Source organism: Perissodus microlepis, chromosome 1 (assembly GCF_051167445.1).
Source record: "Perissodus microlepis isolate ML-2025 ecotype Zambia chromosome 1, ASM5116744v1, whole genome shotgun sequence".
In the NCBI taxonomy this organism is placed as follows: domain Eukaryota; kingdom Metazoa; phylum Chordata; class Actinopteri; order Cichliformes; family Cichlidae; genus Perissodus; species Perissodus microlepis.
Genome location: NC_140461.1, coordinates 39226981 through 39245390, shown reverse-complemented (window position 1 = coordinate 39245390; position 18410 = coordinate 39226981). Strand labels below are relative to the sequence as shown.

Below are 18410 nucleotides of genomic sequence, written 5' to 3'. Positions count from 1 at the left end.
GTTTTTGTTTAAATATCTGACTTTTGGGTCACTCCAGTACAAACAAGACCACAGAGAAGATTGAAGGAGGACATGCAGAGGTTTGGCGTGACATGAGATGAGATGAAGGCAGATGTGACCAACTCTAAAGAAAAGCTGAAAGACGAAGAGGAGTGCAATAGTTTTAAATCACTAGACCCTGTTCAGTGAATGAACAGTGAGTAGTTACTTCCTCCAAAACATCACCTTGTCTTTTAGACCCCATTCATGCAAGACTGTGTGTTGACACACCTCTGCATTGAGTCATTAGTTATTATTTATCTTTGGCTCTCTTCTATAGTGTTGTCTTATCTCTCACCTCCAGCCAATTCTTAAAAGGGAGTTTTTCCTTCCCACTGTCGCCCAGTGCTTTCTCATAAGGGGTTATCTGTATTGTTGGGTTTTTACCTTACAGTATTAAGCACCTGTAGCTCACTGTTCTTGTGATTTGGTGCTGTGTAAATAAAACTGAATTGAATTGGTTCGATCCTTGGCTGCTCCAGTCTGCATGCCAAATATCTTTTGACAATATACGGAACCCAAGTTCCCCTCTGATGCATCCAAAAGCACTTCCATATAGAAGTCCTTGTATAAATGGGTAAATGAGGGAAGTTGTATAAAGTGCTTTTACTCTACAGGTAGATGATGAGAGATGAGATAGCCTTTATTTGTCAGTTGCAGGTCTTTTGCCCACAACCGAGATGACAGACCTTGCCGACCGTACATACAATACACAAACATCACATTGGGGAGACAGGTCAGGCTAGGTAGCGAGGAAAAAAACATCGAAATGTGTAACACAAAAGGATAATACAGGAATGCACAGATATCAACACACCATAGCACAATAAACACAGACAGCAACATGGGAAAGAGTTCCAGTGTGTACATCTGATCTGGGACCGCTGCAATCTTTCGACTGCGCCTCCAACTGACCCGATGTCCACATCAGAGGGGAGGTAAGCGTTGGAGGTGGCGTTGGATCCGGTAGAGTAGTAAAGCGCTTTATACAAAAACCAGTCAACTAGATTACAAATCCAAGATCACTTATTCTACAGTAATAGTTGTGCACTGCACATGCATCACACTCCCATCACCAACAGGTGTTTAACACAAGTCCCAGAACTGCTCCTTCTTAATAAATGTCCAGCTATTAGAGGGGTGGGTGGTGTGGACACTCAAGCCTTTTTCAGATTTTGTAGGTGGCACTGTTGGGCCAATTTGTAACATCCAATGAAAAGAGTTAACCTGAAAAGTTCACATCACATTCAAGGTGCGTGCTAAATTTCATGACCTTTTAAGCTTTCCAAACCCCTCAATTATCATGTCACCAGGGTGCACCATTAAATAAAAACAAATTTCATGTCAAAGCATCATTAAAACCTGATGTACATAAACTAAACATAAACTAAGACCAACTCCTTAAGGCTTTTCATGTCCAAAGTTCAAGTTGCTCAAGTGTAACCACCTTGAAGCTATACCTCAAAGTGTAAAACATGATATTTTCTGTGCCTACTAAGTGGAGATGTGATGATTGTTAAACACTCCAAATAAAAAATGTGTTCAGGGGCACGCCCTTATCACAATTGAGAAGTTTGAGCCAGATTGGACACGGTATCATAATAAAAATGTCATGGCAAATGATTGAAATTTGCTGTGGCGCCACAGATGCACCCTATAGCCCAGGTCTGTAGTGTACACTGAACAATTATTCAAGATTCAAAAGCTTTATTGTCAATACAGCAGTATGCAAAGTATAATCAAATGCTGTTTCACCCCAAGCCCCCTATGGTGCATTTATAAGTATATAAAAGATATATCTCCAAGAGATATACAACTAGGAATTACAAATAAATAACATGCTAAATTTCGGTAAAATTAAGGGATAAAAAGATACTAATTACTAACTATACAATACTGACTGTACGATAAACAAAGGCAGGACAGAGACAATACAAAGTGGATTGTGCAGTGATATTGAATACCACGTTCAAGTTATTTTCAGGATATTATAGACGAGACATGACAAAGACATGTGCAAGATGCAAAATGTGCAAATATAGTATAGTATAATTATAATATAATTATAACGTTTATGGAATGAACACTTTGAAAATAGTAAAATCGGCACCAGAGTTTTATCTTCAATTCAAAATACTGGACTTCCTGTTTGGTTTGATCAAGGAGCCCAGAGGCTTTTTGTCCCTCTTTGCTTGTTGTATGTGTACATTTTTCATTCATGTAGCTCAAACTACGTGTCCGTAGTACTTCATTATAGTCTGCACAGGTGGCGCTCTAGAGCCATTTTCAAACGCTCATGTCCCAAACAATAACGTATCTGTGTATTTGAGCACGTTTAGGCTCCGAAAAGTCGATTAATTTGCCTGAAAAACAATAACAATAATAACGATTAAGGGAGCAGTGCTCGTGGGGTAATAATAGTAGACCGTAGTAGTCCTCCCGGTGGGTCCTCCCGGCTTTACTTTGAAATTCTCCGTCGGGGTCTGTGATGCCGGCCGGACTCTTTTGACACGCCCCTCTCGTCTTGTGACCGGCAGACTTCACAGCCAATCACAAGGTACCATCTGGAAACATGGCGTCTGGCTTTCTGTGGAGATGCGCGGTGCTTGTGCTCTGCACACACATGCTTTGTGCTGTAGAGACCGAGACTAAAGAAAAGGCCAAGAAAAAGAAGGACATCCGAGACTACAATGATGCTGACATGGCACGGCTCCTGGAACAGTGGGAGGCAAGTCCACAGCCTTCAGATGTTAGCAGCTGTTAGCCGCTGGCTAGGTGTCATGAGAGATCATTAGCCCAGCTAAGTCTGAGTGTTTAACTGATATATTGGTGGAAGTGCTAGGGGTTACTATTAGATGCCGGACTCTTTCGTCGCTACAGAAGTTGTTTTAGGGTAAACTCCACAAGAGGTTATAATTTCACTGGTTAATCAATACATACAGTGTTTTTGGTCCCGGTGATCCTTTTAAAATGTTTATTTATTTTTCAAAAGCAGTTTTTCCTTTTCACTGTCGCCAAGTGCTTGCTCATAGGGGTCATTTGATTGTTGGGGTTGTCCATTATTGTACCTTTACCTTACTGCATTAAGCACCTTAAGCACCTTGAGGCGACTGCTGTTGTGCTTTGGTGTTAAATAAATCAAACTGAATTCAAAGTAAGCCAGCAGTCTGATAGCAAAGTGCTCTATTGAGTGATATGAAGTTATCCACATTGTAAAACACTGAGTGTATAGATATAGGTTAACTTAAATATATGATTGTCCCTTTTGCTTAGCTTGATTTTATTGTCAGTCCTACTTTTCAGAAGGAGGTACCTCCTACTTTCAGTCTGAAATGATCACTAAATGATACAATGAGTCATCCTATTTCCGAATATTCCGTTCGGTCTCTTTTAAACCAGTTATTTTAGGGATAAAAAACATATGACTTAAAAAATAAGAGTACCATTTGTTTAAAAAACAAAACTCAACATCATCTAAATATTTGTGTCTAGAGTGCAGGGGTGGGGGAAGTCCAGGCCTCAAGGTGCCCTGCAGGGTTTAGATCTCACCCTGGTTCAACACACCGAATCAAATTATTAGTTCATTACCAGGCCTTTGGAGAGCTTCGTGGCATGTTGAGGAGTTAATTTAGCCATTTAAATAAGCTGTGTTGGATCAAGGACACATCGGCCCTTGAGGCCTGGAGTTTCGTCCACACATGCTATACAGGGAGTGCAGAATTATTAGGCAAGTTGTATTTTTGAGGAATAATTTTATTATTGAACAACAACCATGTTCTCAATGAACCCAAAAAACTCATTAATATCAAAGCTGAATGTTTTTGGAAGTAGTTTTTAGTTTGTTTTTAGTTTTAGCTATTTTAGGGGGATATCTGTGTGTGCAGGTGACTATTACTGTGCAGAATTATTAGGCAACTTAACAAAAAACAAATATATACCCATTTCAATTATTTATTTTTACCAGTGAAACCAATATAACATCTCCACATTCACAAATATACATTTCTGACATTCAAAAACAAAACAAAAACAAATCAGCGACCAATATAGCCACCTTTCTTTGCAAGGACACTCAAAAGCCTGCCATCCATGGATTCTGTCAGTGTTTTGATCTGTTCACCATCAACATTGCGTGCAGCAGCAACCACAGCCTCCCAGACACTGTTCAGAGAGGTGTACTGTTTTCCCTCCTTGTAAATCTCACATTTGATGATGGACCACAGGTTCTCAATGGGGTTCAGATCAGGTGAACAAGGAGGCCATGTCATTAGTTTTTCTTCTTTTATACCCTTTCTTGCCAGCCACGCTGTGGAGTACTTGGACGCGTGTGATGGAGCATTGTCCTGCATGAAAATCATGTTTTTCTTGAAGGATGCAGACTTCTTCCTGTACCACTGCTTGAAGAAGGTGTCTTCCAGAAACTGGCAGTAGGACTGGGAGTTGAGCTCGACTCCATCCTCAACCCGAAAAGGCCCCACAAGCTCATCTTTGATGATACCAGCCCAAACCAGTACTCCACCTCCACCTTGCTGGCGTCTGAGTCGGACTGGAGCTCTCTGCCCTTTACCAATCCAGCCACGGGCCCATCCATCTGGCCCATCAAGACTCACTCTCATTTCATCAGTCCATAAAACCTTAGAAAAACCAGTCTTGAGATATTTCTTGGCCCAGTCTTGACGTTTCAGCTTGTGTGTCTTGTTCAGTGGTGGTCGTCTTTCAGCCTTTCTTACCTTGGCCATGTCTCTGAGTATTGCACACCTTGTGCTTTTGGGCACTCCAGTGATGTTGCAGCTCTGAAATATGGCCAAACTGGTGGCAAGTGGCATCTTGGCAGCGGCACGCTTGACTTTTCTCAGTTCATGGGCAGTTATTTTGCGCCTTGGTTTTTCCACACGCTTCTTGCGACCCTGTTGACTATTTTGAATGAAACGCTTGATTGTTCGATGATCACGCTTCAGAAGCTTTGCAATTTTGAGACTGCTGCATCCCTCTGCAAGATATCTCACTATTTTTGACTTTTCTGAGCCTGTCAAGTCCTTCTTTTGACCCATTTTGCCAAAGGAAAGGACGTTGCCTAATAATTATGCACACCTGATATACGGTGTTGATGTCATTAGACCACACCCCTTCTCATTACAGAGATGCACATCACCTAATATGCTTAATTGGTAGTAGGCTTTCGAGCCTATACAGCTTGGAGTAAGACAACATGCATGAAGAGGATGATGTGGACAAAATACTCATTTGCCTAATAATTCTGCACTCCCTGTAGTGTGAGAGTGGAAAGTATAAAATAGATTCAAACGAGTGAGACGCTAATAGCAAGCCATTTTCCAGTATTAGCTGCTGTTTCATCTTAAACTGTTGTCATGTGTTTTGTTTTTTTTTTTTCTCTCCATGTGGTTTAATAGGCAGACGATGACATCGAGGAAGGTGACCTTCCAGAGCACAAAAGGTCTCCTCCTCCCATCGACTTCTCTAAGGTGAACCCCTCCAAACCAGAGGAGCTTCTTAAGATGTCCAAAAAAGGTCGGACTCTGATGGTTTTTGCCACAGTTTCAGGAGATCCTACAGAGAAAGAGACTGAGGAGATCACCGGCCTGTGGCAGGGCAGCCTTTTCAATGCCAACTTTGATATTCAGAGGTATTTCCTTTCTAACCTTGTTTCGTTTTTTGTTTCTTGTTTTGTTTCTTGTCGTTTGCGTGGGAGTGATTTCTATTTGTAGAGCAGTAACAAACAAACTGTGTTCACTGACAGTCATTTTCAGAACAGTTCAAGAGCCCATTCAGCGATACTGATCAATACTGAAGCATGCATTTATTTATTTTTATTCCAGAATTATCATCACCCTGCCCAGTTCATCTCACATATGTAACATATCTACAGCTACTTTCAGTACCATTGATACTCATTTAGTCTTTTTCTCCAATTGATCTTTCTGAGTTAACTTCAATAATTACTTCCTCCAAACCATCAACGTGTCTTTTAGACCCCATTCCTACAAAACTGCTCAAAGAAGTCCTGCCATTAATTAATGCTTCAATCTTAAATATGATCAACCTATCTCTAATAATCAGCTATGTACCACAGGCCTTCAAGCTGGCTGTAGTTAAACCTTTACTCAAAAAGCCATCTCTAGACCCAGCAGTCTTAGCTAATTATAGGCCAATCTCCAACCTTCCTTTCATATCAAACATCCTTGAAAGAGTAGTTGTCAAACAGCTAACAGATCATCTGCAGAGGAATGGTTTATTTGAAGAGTTTCAGTCAGGTTTCAGAGCTCATCACAGCACAGAAACAGCTTTAGTGAAGGTTACAAATGATCTTCTTATGGCCTCTGACAGTGGACTCATCTCTGTGCTTGTCCTGCTAGACCTCAGTGCAGCGTTCGATACTGTCGACCATAATATCCTATTAGAGCGATTAGAACATGCTGTAGGTATTACAGGTACTGTGCTGCAGTGGTTTGTATCATATCTATCTAATAGACTCCAGTTTGTACATGTAAATGGAGAGTCCTCTTCACACACTGAGGTTAATTATGGAGTTCCACAGGGTTCAGTGCTAGGACGACATAAAAAAGAGGTTATTGTACTCAGTCCTAAAAATCTTAGAAATATGGTATCTAACCAGATTCATACTCTGGATGGCATTACCTTGGCCTCCAGTAACACTGTGAGGAACCTTGGAGTCATTTTTGACCAGGACATGTCCTTCAACGCACATATTAAACAAATATGTAAGACTGCTTTCTTCCATCTGCCCAACATCTCTAAAATTTGAAATATCCCGTCTCAGGGTGACGCTGAAAAACTAGTAACTGCATTTATTCTTCCCTTCATTGGCTTCCTGTTAAATCCAGAATTCAAAATCCTGCTGCTCACATACAAGGTCTTAAATAATCAGGCCCCATCTTATCTTAATGACCTTGTAGTACCATATCACCCTATTAGAGCACTTCGCTCTCACACTGCAGGCCTACTTGTTGTTCCTAGAGTATTTAAAAGTAGAATGGGAGGCAGAGCCTTCAGTTTTCAGGCCCCTCTTCTGTGGAACCAGCTTCCAGTTTGGATTCAGGAGACAGACACTATCTCTACTTTCAAGATTAGCAAAAAGGAACGTTTGAAGCCTAAAGCATATTGTTGGGGCTGGATCAAGTGACCCTGAATCCTCCTTTAGTTACACTGCAGTAACTCTGGGGATGCTGCTTTCCATTATGCATTCAGTGTTTCTTCTTCCCTCACACCCGTCCCCAACCGGTCACAGCAGATGGCCCCGCCCCTCACTGAGCCTGGTTTTGCTGGAGGTTTCTTCCTGTTAAAAGGGAGTTTTTCCTTCCCACTGTCGCCAAAGCTCTTGCTCAGAGCGGGGCGTCTAATAGTTGGGGTCTTTGCATTATTGTAGGGTCTACCTTACAATACAAAGGGCCTTGAGGCAACTGCTGTTGTTATTTGGTGCTTTATTAATAAAACTGAATGTTTCCTCTCGTAGGTTCGTGGTGGGTTCCAACAGGGTGATCTTCATGCTGCGAGATGGTAGTTTGGCCTGGGAGGTGAAAGACTTCCTTGTGGCTCAAGAGCGCTGCGTAGATGTTACTGTAGAGGGACAGGTGTTTCCAGGGAAGGCTGCCAACAAGGATGATGCCAAATACAAGCAGCAGAATGAGGTCAACGCTAAGAGAAAGAGCAAGAAGAAAACGGAGAGCAAGAAGCCTGATTTGGAGGGAAACCGTGCAAACTCTCTGAAACAGGAGCTCTGATGAGGTTGTGAGTTAGTAATTAACCTTGTGGTCTCATAAATGATGCTTCCCACATCCACTCTGTGAGCAGTGAACTGGTGAGGGCCCACTGGACCACCTGGAGATGTGGAGGGATGAGTGAACTAATGAATTCTGATGGGTAACGTCACCTTCACTGCTCAGCTGGACTCGTCACTCTTTGTCTGAGTGGTAACAAACTTTCAGATCATTTTCAATGGAAGCCATATTGATTTCTGTTAAGTCATCACCAGATCAAAAGGAGCACATGCATTTATTGTTAAAAAGGTACTCCACATGAGCACTGTCAAACATTTAATCCTTTGTATCCATGATTGGTTGTGGAATTATTTTTGTGTGGTGCAGGCATGGAGGCACAGATCACACTGTCCTGTCCTCGTGTGTTTGTAGCATCCACATTTTCTATTTGATTTGATGAGAAAATAAACTTTTGATATCTTTGACTTCCACTGTGAAAACATTGCATTCAGTAACAAGTGCAGACTTGCTTTTGATTGAGAGGCATACGTGCAGATGTATACAGCAGCGGTCCCCAACCCCCGGGCCACGGACCGGTCCGTGGGTCGTTTGGGTCGGGTATGGAATGTATGGTTTTCAGGGTTTTTATCCTTAACCTGGTTTCCCTGGGTCTTTTCCTGTGTTGTAGTTGTGTATCTTATTTTGAAAGAAATATTTATGCATTGCCATAGCAACCAGATAGCATTAAGGGGCAGAGAGAAGGATGCGACTCTCAATGTTGTAGGCGCATTTCAGGAGGATGCTGCTAACAAAGTTACACAACTACACAGTGATCTTGTGTTTATTATTATGTTTACAAAATACCAGAGTTTCTGTCTTGGTTGTATCATTTTATTTTGTTGTTTTTATCCGCGACACCTTTTCACACCTGTGAAAATATAGTCTGACGTTCAACCGGTCCGTGGCACAAAAAAGGTTGGGGACCGCTGATGTTCAGTCCAGCCACGTGTCGCTGCTGCTGATACCAGCATAAACAAACGGAGCTGAACTTGAAACCCAAGTTTTAGTAAAGCTACTGACAGTACATTGTAATTAAAGCTTTGGCCAACAGGGGGCACACAAGCTTTTTGTGTAGGTATAGATGCAATGGATCCTAAAAGGCATCGAGCTGTCACTGGGTGAGAGGCAGGTTGTGTATATATCTGTACAGACTTTATTCACAAAACAGGCTAAAATTAGCAGAACTGTAGGGATGTCACATGGATGGTGCAGCTGCAACTCAGCTATTACATATTACTCTTCAGTAGAATTATTGTGGTCTTGATCTTAAATGTGCAGTCACTCTGATTTTGTGTTTTTTAAGCAGCAAAATTATATTTTGTTCATTCATTTGTATCCCAGTTAACGTCCACTGCTGTGGTTGCTAGTCACGCTGGGGTCCACTGTGTTGGTTTAATCAGGGACACTGAGATGTGCAGACAAACTGTCTTTATTTATGTACAAAAATCCTCAAACAAATTCAGAGTCATGGAGTTTCATCACCTAAGCCACTTATACAACACATCCATTTGGTATACAGTTAAAACAAGGCAACTATACCAGGAGTCATAGGCATGTATGCAATAAGTGGACCTATGATGGTTTTTGTTTCCTACATCCAGTATACATACAGGACAGTAATAACATTACAACTCAAAACAAGTCCCTCGTAGATTTACATCAAGAGTGTCTGTACAATAAATAAGTATAAAATATATCTCTTAGCAACCTGTGGATCTTTAAAAACACATACATACATACAAAACGCTAAATTACTGCTACAACCTCCGAAAAAAGACCAGCTATTTCGGTAAAGGGAGAAGAATCGTTTTTTCTGGTCACATTGGAATCATTTTGAAGAGGGGGGAGCGACACATTTAAAAACAACCTGATTAAACATTCAGTGAACTGCTCAATTTCATCTTTTATTTCTTTATGGGCTTCTTGCTGGTTCATTCCAACTGACAGGCAGATGGATCGCAAACACTGACAAAAACAAAAAAACCCAAACCATCAGCAGAAGACTACATCACAATATCAAGTGAGCGAGTGCTCGGAATGCAACAAAGCAAGTTAACCACCAGCTGGGATGCAAACCAGGAATGTTTTTGTTTCTTCTCTTCTTTTCTGTCGTTCACCAGGTTAATTAAACGGAGCAGAACATTAGAATCACTTAACTGTTACACATCACAGGATGATTAATGATGCACATGCATCACACGTGTGCTTGAGAAGACAACTGAAACTTAGTATTTGCTCCAGAAACTGCCTAGTAACCGTGGCTGACATGAAGGTCTGCTGGAGAATTGTCCAGTAGTTCATAATGTACACATATCAACCAGGCTACAAAGTACTGGACTGTATCCAAGTACCTCCTGTCCTGTTAATAGAAGGACAGTTGTGTTGTTTGTAATCTGGCTTTAGTTGCCATGTGCATATATTAAGAAATGATCTAACTGGAAAGCATCAGCATTACATATTTTGCAGCTTTGTTGATTACAACTTAATCTGAATGGCACCTCACCTGATAACACAAAATAGATGCAATTCATTCAGATTTATGTATAGCTCAATTACAGACTTCCATATTGGCCCATATATATGTCAGAGTGCTGTCTCAGTGCTCTGTGAAAAACTTTGTAACCAGTTAATTTTATCCTGCTCTCCTTATCCAACCATTAACTGTCCCAGTGACACGTGCAAACAAGTATGAAATGAGTTCCGGTTATTTTGCAAGCAGTCACGAACCTCGGAGGGAACATGCTGTTCAGCTGCTACACCAAATGTGCAGATCAAAACCTGGCTTGTCTGTTAGTCTGATGACAATGTGCTGTCAGTGTGGCTGCTGTTGGGATTTAAACTAGTATCCTGTGTCATCCTGTCTTTGAAATGGGAAACAATCATTTGGTGAAAGAAGAACTTGTTCTTAGTTTTTGTGTTCCAAACAACTCACAGCCATCTTCGATTAAATCCATGCAGCTATTTTAAAGCCCGTCTGGGGACAGAGCTCTAACTTTCATTTCAACGGCTGCAAAAAAAGTCCTCATCACTATACAATTAATGGGTTTTTTTGAGTGTACAAACAGGTCAAGACAAAGCCTTCAAGAAGAGACTGACCTAATGATGAGTCAAAGTTTCCCATTTTACGCTTATCAATGACTTCCACCTTCAAGTGCGTGTTTTCATTTACTTTCTGTACTCTTTGGATGACCCATATGGGTCAGATTTAAAGATTTTCGCTGGGTGATGAGGTACATGAGCACAATCCCCAAATAACGCTCACAGGTGTGGCTAGTTTTAGCAGCGATCTACAATTTGTGCTGTTTTTTAAACAAACATTTCAATATCAAGTGCAAATAATAAGACAGTTTTTTTTTTCACTACAGGTTGAAGACTGATTTCTGTGCTAAAGCTCAAATCTGTGAAAGATTTAATTAAGATTTTTGGTTGTGTCAAAGACCTGATGACCTTTAGTAAAAGGAGCCAATCCCAGCTGCTGGGAACAAACGTGTCAAAGCACTGATTGTTAGTCCTAAAATTGGTAAGTGCCAAAAACCTGTTGAGGATTAAAGTTGGAGTCTGGTTGTGCTTTAGCCGTATGGAACAAGCACGTTTTCAGAAATGGTTAGCTGTTGCTGTCCCAATCAAATCTTATAGATGCATTTTGGCCTCACAATGCCTCTGTTACGAGCTTTTCCTCTTGTACAGGAAAACATCCTAAAAAAAGGCGTGAATGTTAGAGGTTAACTTCAGTTGGTCTCTTAACATCTACCAGGTTTGCAAAATCCAATGGTGACTTTAGCCAGCGAGCTAGCATTATGTAAACAAATCCATGTTGTTGGCAGTGTTCTGTCAGAAAAAAAGATTCAACAGTGACCATCATCATCTATCATCACCTATTAATAGTTTCTAGAGACATTTGCGTAGACATCATTGGCTGTTCTGAGCTACTACCGCCATGAGCTGACCGCTAACATGGCTGCCAGAGAGGGTGTTATCACCTGACAGTTCATCACAGGCAGTGCTAGCTCTGTGAGGGGTGCCTCCACCTTTCACATACTTTCACATCATCCTTTCTCATAACCAAACGCAGAATAAACACCACATGATCCTGGATCAGTGGCTCGGAGCAACTGACTGTAGTGTGCATGTGTGTGTGACCGTGCATTTATATTATTTTGTGGGGGTGTTGTGTGTGTGTGTGTGTGTGTGTCAGTATCCAGGGCCAAATAGTCACTTGGCTCATCCTCCCCACTCTGACTGCCACTCATAGCTTCATCTTGTGGATCACAGGGATGGGCAAAACTTGATGGATCTTGGCTCGTTCGCTGTCCGCCTCCAGATAGACCCAGTCAGGGTGGAAGGAGCCCTTAAAGCCCACAAATGCCAGCTTATCTGCAGAAAAGCCAGATGACACCAATAAAAGAGACATAAGTGGAGTACAAGTGGGATTCCACAGGATGTCCTAAAGCTGATGACTGTTTCTAACAATTCCTATAGTTTTACACTTTCTGCTTTCATTAACTTAACCATCTAGAGTATTTTTTTTAAATCGGTAGTATTTCCTCATTCCTCAAAGAAAAAGAGAATAGTATTAGTGATTTAAACTTGTAGCAGGTGCTTATACATTTGCCCTACAACTGCTCACTTCATGCTCTCCTTCATTGAAAGGGACGGATTTTATGCTTCTTTGATAGAACAACTTCTGGCATAATTCAGTATTCACTGTTAAGTCTGTGATGGAGTGCTGTCCTGGATTGGATGAAGTGGATCCGGTAAAATTCTTACACTCCCACTTCCATGTTTCACAAAGAGTTCTGATGCTAAATTGAAGTGTTTTCTCTAAAGAAGACGTGTCATTCAAACAAAGAAGTTCTATGTTGGTCTCATCTGTAAACAAAGAAGCCTTTGTGGCCCGATGTGATCTTTAGCAAACAGTTTTTTGTTTTTGAATAGCAGAACTTTCTCTGTGCAGCCATGAACAAGTTTTCCATCCTGTTATTTTTATTTGTGGCATTAACGATAGATAAGATAGATTAGGCAGCCACACTTATTTCCATGCTCCAAGAAAGAACAGTCTATACCAGGGGTAGGCAACTCCAGGTCTCGAGGGCTGGTGTCCTGCAGGTTTTAGATCTCACCCTGGGTCAACACACCTGAATCAAATGATTAGTTCATTACCAGGCCTCTGGAGAACTTCCAAGACATGTTGAGGAGGTCATTTAGCCATTTAAATCAGCTGTGTTGGATCAAGGACACATCTAAAACCTGCAGGACACCGGCCCTCGAGGCCTGGAGTTACCTACCCCTGGTATATATAAATAAAATTTTACCAATTTTAAAAGTTGGCAGGAGAAACTTCTAAACTCCTGCCAACTGCCAGTGCTACCCCTCAGCCTCTGAGCAGACACACCTACAGTATCACATTCAAAATCCTACATCTCAAGTTATCACATTCACGAGATTTTTGGAACATTTACTCTGACCTTGATGTCAAGGTCACTGAGATATGAACCCATCTGAGATTTTTAGTCGAGGCACTTTTAGTATCAATTTGAAACTCCTACGTTGGCTCGTTCTCGAGTTATTGGGTGTCCACACCACCCGCCCACCCAGCAGGGTGATGACAATACTCCATCAGCCTTTACAGAGTAAAAAGACAAGATAATAGAATAGGCACATAACAGTTACCTTTCAAACTGACGCTTTTCTCTGCGCCAAGTTTCCCCAGGACTTTGGTCCAGGATCCTCTGGTAACCAGGCGACCCTTGGATGTCATGAGGACAATTGAACTAGTGAAAGAGGGAGAGACACATTGATTGATACTTTAATGCAGCAAAATACATTTTTTGATCTGAAAAGCATTTAGATGAGTTTAACACACAATGTCAATGTAAATCAAATTTTGGAGGTCCTTTTATGTGCACAAAGGACACAGTCTATCATAACATGAAACAGCAATGTACCTCAGGGTGTTTGTCAGTGTAGGTGGAGAGAGTTTCTTACTTGTCTCTCAGTCCACTGATGTAGTTGTCTATCTCTGCAGGAATTCCCTGGAGGATGGAATTCCTGAAGCCTTTCGTGTCCACCACCTTCCCATCATGCCCATCAATTACTGTCAGGTGCACTCCATCTTCAGGTTGGTACAACTTCTTGCCATTTACCTGTCACAACAGAGGCAGCCAATCACACTGCAGCTCCGAGATGTGTCGAGCCAATAATTTCTTTTTCGCCTTTCTCTTTTGACTCCATAAGCACATACCGCTCTGTACATTACATTATTAGTCTTTAATATGTGTCTCTCTTTGTCTCCCTGCTCTTTTTTCCCCTAACCCCCAAACTATCGCAGAACATGTCTGTCCCTCCCTGAGCCTGGATCTGCTCCCCCATGAGGGGGCTGTCTGATTGTTGGGGTTTCTCTGTATTACTGTATGGTTTACCTTACAATATAAAACACATTGAGGTGACTGTATTCAAATGATCACTTTAAGGATGTGACATCACAGAGCACCAGAGTTGTACAGCCTATCAGAATAAGTAAAAAGAAATAAAACTCTTACAGAGCGGAGTTGCACAATCTATGCTGCTTTTTTACAGAAACGTAAATAAATGATTCCTCTGGCGTCCCTGCTGGAAAGGAGCTGTGAACATTTGTTTCCCTCTTTATTTATAGAATTTTTACATGCAATTTGACATATCAGAACATGACATGTTCCAGCCAACGTGATCGGCAGGAGGGTGAGGAGTTTTCCAAGACAGCAAAATTCTACGTCGTGCCAGCAATGAAGGGAAAGCGATGACATCCAGCTGCTTACGATGAAGGTTTAGGGTGGCATCTTCAGAAACACTCGAAACATGAGAGAGCACTTTAAAATAAAAAGTGCAGCATAACTGAAGTGTTGGGCAGGTAAAAATCGAGTTAAACCACAGGGGGAGGTGTTGCATCTGTTGCACAGGTCGGGAATACCGGGATATATTTTAGATCTAGTGTAGATCTTGAGAAGTGTAATCTGTATACCGTCGTAAACTGAATAAGGGAGAGTCTTGCACACGAGGATGAGGTACGAATTATGTCAGTGACTTTGTCCCAGTAATCTTCCACAAACTTAAGACCCAAATCCTGTTACCAACTGGAAGCAATTTTTTGGGTTGAATAATTGCCCGATGCCGTAATTAAAGTATATATTTGTGATATAAGAGCCTTATGGCGAGGCTTTAGCTCAAATAAGTCTTCCTACCAATGATTGGGGGGGATGACTTGGAAACTCGGGCCAGATAGAAGATGCACGTCTTTGAAAATAGCGGAACACATGACACGAGGGCAAATCGTACAAAGAAGACAGGTCACTAAAGCTGAGGAAATGTTATCTTTAAAAAAAAAGTCAAAAAAACATTTGATACCTTTTTTTGCTCATTTACAGAAGGACGAGTCCACCAGGGAGGGGGGGAGGAGGTGGTTGTTACAGATTGGGGCCAGAGCAGAGACTGAACTGAAGTGATGCCAGAATTAATACCATATTTTTAGAGAGGCAATTAGAACAGGGTTGTCTGTAAACTGTGACAGGGAAACAGGGAGGGATGAAAATAATAGTGCTGAAAGTGAGGTAGACAGACACGATTAAGCCTCAGGGCAACACCAAGTAGCCTGAAGATCATTCAGCCAGTAAGTAAACTTTTGAAGAGCGAGACCACCACTGAGCCTACCCTGTTGTAGTGAGGTCATACTAATCCTGGGGGTTTTGTTTGCCCAAATAAATGATGAAATCATTCGATTCACAGATTTGAAAAAGGATTTAGGTAAAAACAGAGGGATACACTGAAAACAACAGAGAAATTTGGGTAGATTATTCATTTCCTACCAAGAAGTGATAGAGGAAGGTTTGCCCACCTTTGAAAAGCCAACCTTACATAGTTTAGCAAAGGATTACCATCTGCAGCTTTAAATGAACTGGTAATATGTACTCCTAGAAATCTGAAGCCTGAAGAAGCCAGGTGGAAATCAAAAAGGGTTTGTCTAAGCTCTTGTGCAGCCGGGTTTGTAGGAAAGCATTCACTCTTTTGTATAGCCGTGAACACTTTAGATCCAACCTTTAGAACTGCTCATCTCACAGAAGACAAAAGGGAAAAAGCTCATATCCTTTTGTACCTGCTCACCCTTTCTCCCCACTCTCACACTGGATGTCACATCTTCTGACATCTAAGCACATTATTAACGCCTAATCACCTGATGTGGACCCACATCATCTTCTCTCTGTCTGTATGTAATTCTACTTCAATTAGATATGAATTTAATTAGTTACTTCATCAGGCCATGTGCTCTGAATCTCAGTTTGTTGCGCTTCGGAGGAGCATGAGGCTGAACACGGTGACAGTCTAGCACACAGCTGTCAGGTGGCTGAGGCAGAGTACTGAAAAGAGTCTGGGACCTGAGCGCAGGAGTTCAAGAGTTTTGTGAAAAGAAAGCAAAGACACTCCAGACGAAGCTCTCAGGTGCAGAACGGGAGGCTGATCATGCTTGCTGTTGATGCGACTGTACTGACAAATGAACTTAAAACCAAACTGCAATGCAAGGGCCTATTTGCACATGAAACATACAGCCTGGTGAAGGCTTTCATGAGAAAGAGAGCAACATTCTCACGCTGTCCATCAGCTGATCGTCTCAGCTCCTGCTCATCCACATTAGCAGCCCTGCAAGATGAGTTTCAAGGTGAAAGTGAAAGGCACATGGTTTAATCTCCCTTTACTTGCAGTGTGGATAAATAATCCAGTGATGTTCGGCTTGAACTCATTGACCTGCAGTCTGACTCACTACATGCGACACTTCAAGTCAGCAACACTGCTGGAACTTTCCACACATAAGCTCAGAAGATGTTTGTTGTCTTTATTTGTATCTTTAAATAAAAACATTCTGAGTAATGACGTTTAACAAAAGTAGATACAGGTTCAATCAAACTCTCGGTAACTAGATAATTAGAGCCATTCTTCAGGTGTGTCTGAGAGAGAGGTTACCTCAGTAAAGGCAAAGTCCTCCTTGATGTGGAAGAAGCGGGTGTTGTAGGACTCCAGTTTGATCTCCAGGAAGTGCTCTGAGGAGTGCTAGGAGAAAGTCCACAAAGAAACAGTGATGGATATTATATTCACAGCAGCAAAAACACATTTAACATGGGGAAAATATGACATTGTGAATGACTGTTCAGGGGAAACCAGCGGCAGGGAAAATAAGAGGAAAACAGTGTGTATCAGATGGTGCTTGGAATATATATTTTTGAAATACAGGCCAACAGAATTTAAAATATCAATCACACAGCAAGCTACAGACAGCAGCAAAAACATGAGTAGATGGTCTGCTTCTGAAAAACAAACAATATCAATACGCTCACTATGAAACTAATATAAGTGAAGAAATATGTGTCAGATAGCAGCAAATCCCCTGGATTTCCACCAATAATGTACAAACTGTGTAATATGTCCAAATCTAGATGAAGTTGGTGTGTATTTGTCTGCATTTTCTCCTCCATGCCTCTCTTTTCACTCATGTATTTGTTCTGTAGTTAGTTTTTTGTCCCGCTTTTCTTGCCTCAAATCCAGCAGCAGTAGATGGCTGTCGCTTGCTGAGCCTGATTCTGCCATTTCCTGTTAAAAGAGTCCTTTTTCAGAGTGGACAACTAAATCTCTCTGTTATACTGTACGTCTTTACCTTACAATATGAAGCGGCTTGAGACAACTCAAGCTGTGTATGCAGTGTTCAGGATCTATCAACAATGGTCAACCAGCAACAGGGTCATTGATGGCCAAGGCTCACTGATGCTTGTGGGCAGTGAAGACTGGCCCTTGTGGTCTGACTCAACAGATCAGATACTATAAGTCAAATTGCTGAAAAAAGTTGATTCTGGTTCTGACAGAAAGATGTCAGAATACACAGCATATCACAGTGTGTTGCACATGTGGCTGCAGACCAGTCAGGATGCTCATGCTGACCTCTGTGCACCACTGAAAACACCAACAATGGACACATGAGCGTCAGAATTGGAGCGATGGAAGAAGGTAGAGTCACATTTTCTTTTACATCACGTGGATGGCCAGGGTTGGAATTTATGTAGACAATATTTGATATTGTCTCCATAAATTTGGTACTGTGCGTCATTTCCCGGGGAACACCTGACTGGATGCACCATGGGAAAAAGACGAGCTAGCATAGGCAGCGTGACGCTTTGGACAATGTTCTGCTGCGAAACTTCGGGTAATTCATCAATCTGGATTTTTGACACGTTCCACCTGTCTAAGTCTTGTTGCAGACCATGTACACCCTTTCATGGAAATGGTGCTCCCTGATGGCTGTGGTGTCTTTAGGCAGGATAATTCACCCAGCCACAGAGCAATGGTTTGAGGAGCACAACAATGCATTTGAGGGTTTGACCTCCATATTCCCCAAATCTCAATCAAATCAGGCATCTGTGGGATGTGCTAGAGTCTGATCCATCAAGGCTCAACCTCGCAACTCACAGGACTTACAGGATCTGTTACATTGGAAGCAAAAGGGGGACCAAGACAATATTAGGCAGGTGGTCAATAAAATTAAATTCAATTTTATTTATA

At 41.6% G+C, this 18410-nt stretch overlaps 2 protein-coding genes across 5 annotated transcripts in view; one reads left to right on the top strand and one right to left on the bottom strand.

The window, feature by feature from the left end:
- The first annotated feature begins 2576 nt into the window (after positions 1-2576).
- Positions 2577-8260, top strand: mesd (mesoderm development LRP chaperone). The gene is made up of 3 exons (XM_084923351.1): positions 2577-2771; positions 5455-5683; positions 7532-8260. The coding sequence occupies exons 1-3, from the start codon at positions 2612-2614 to the stop codon at positions 7797-7799; spliced, it is 657 nt and encodes a 218-aa protein (XP_084779477.1). The 5' UTR covers positions 2577-2611; the 3' UTR covers positions 7800-8260.
- A 988-nt stretch (positions 8261-9248) lies between these two features.
- Positions 9249-18410, bottom strand: part of cemip (cell migration inducing hyaluronidase 1) — a 158979-nt gene continuing 149817 nt past the window's right edge. For all 4 annotated transcript variants that reach the window (XM_084923324.1, XM_084923315.1, XM_084923333.1 and 1 more), the window contains exons 26-29: positions 16824-16910; positions 13821-13978; positions 13506-13606; positions 9249-12209 (exon numbers count right to left, since the gene is read on the bottom strand). In XM_084923324.1, coding sequence (XP_084779450.1) covers positions 12082-12209; positions 13506-13606; positions 13821-13978; positions 16824-16910 — 474 coding nt within the window. In that variant the 3' untranslated portion in view covers positions 9249-12081. The remainder of the gene's footprint in view (positions 12210-13505; positions 13607-13820; positions 13979-16823; positions 16911-18410) is intronic.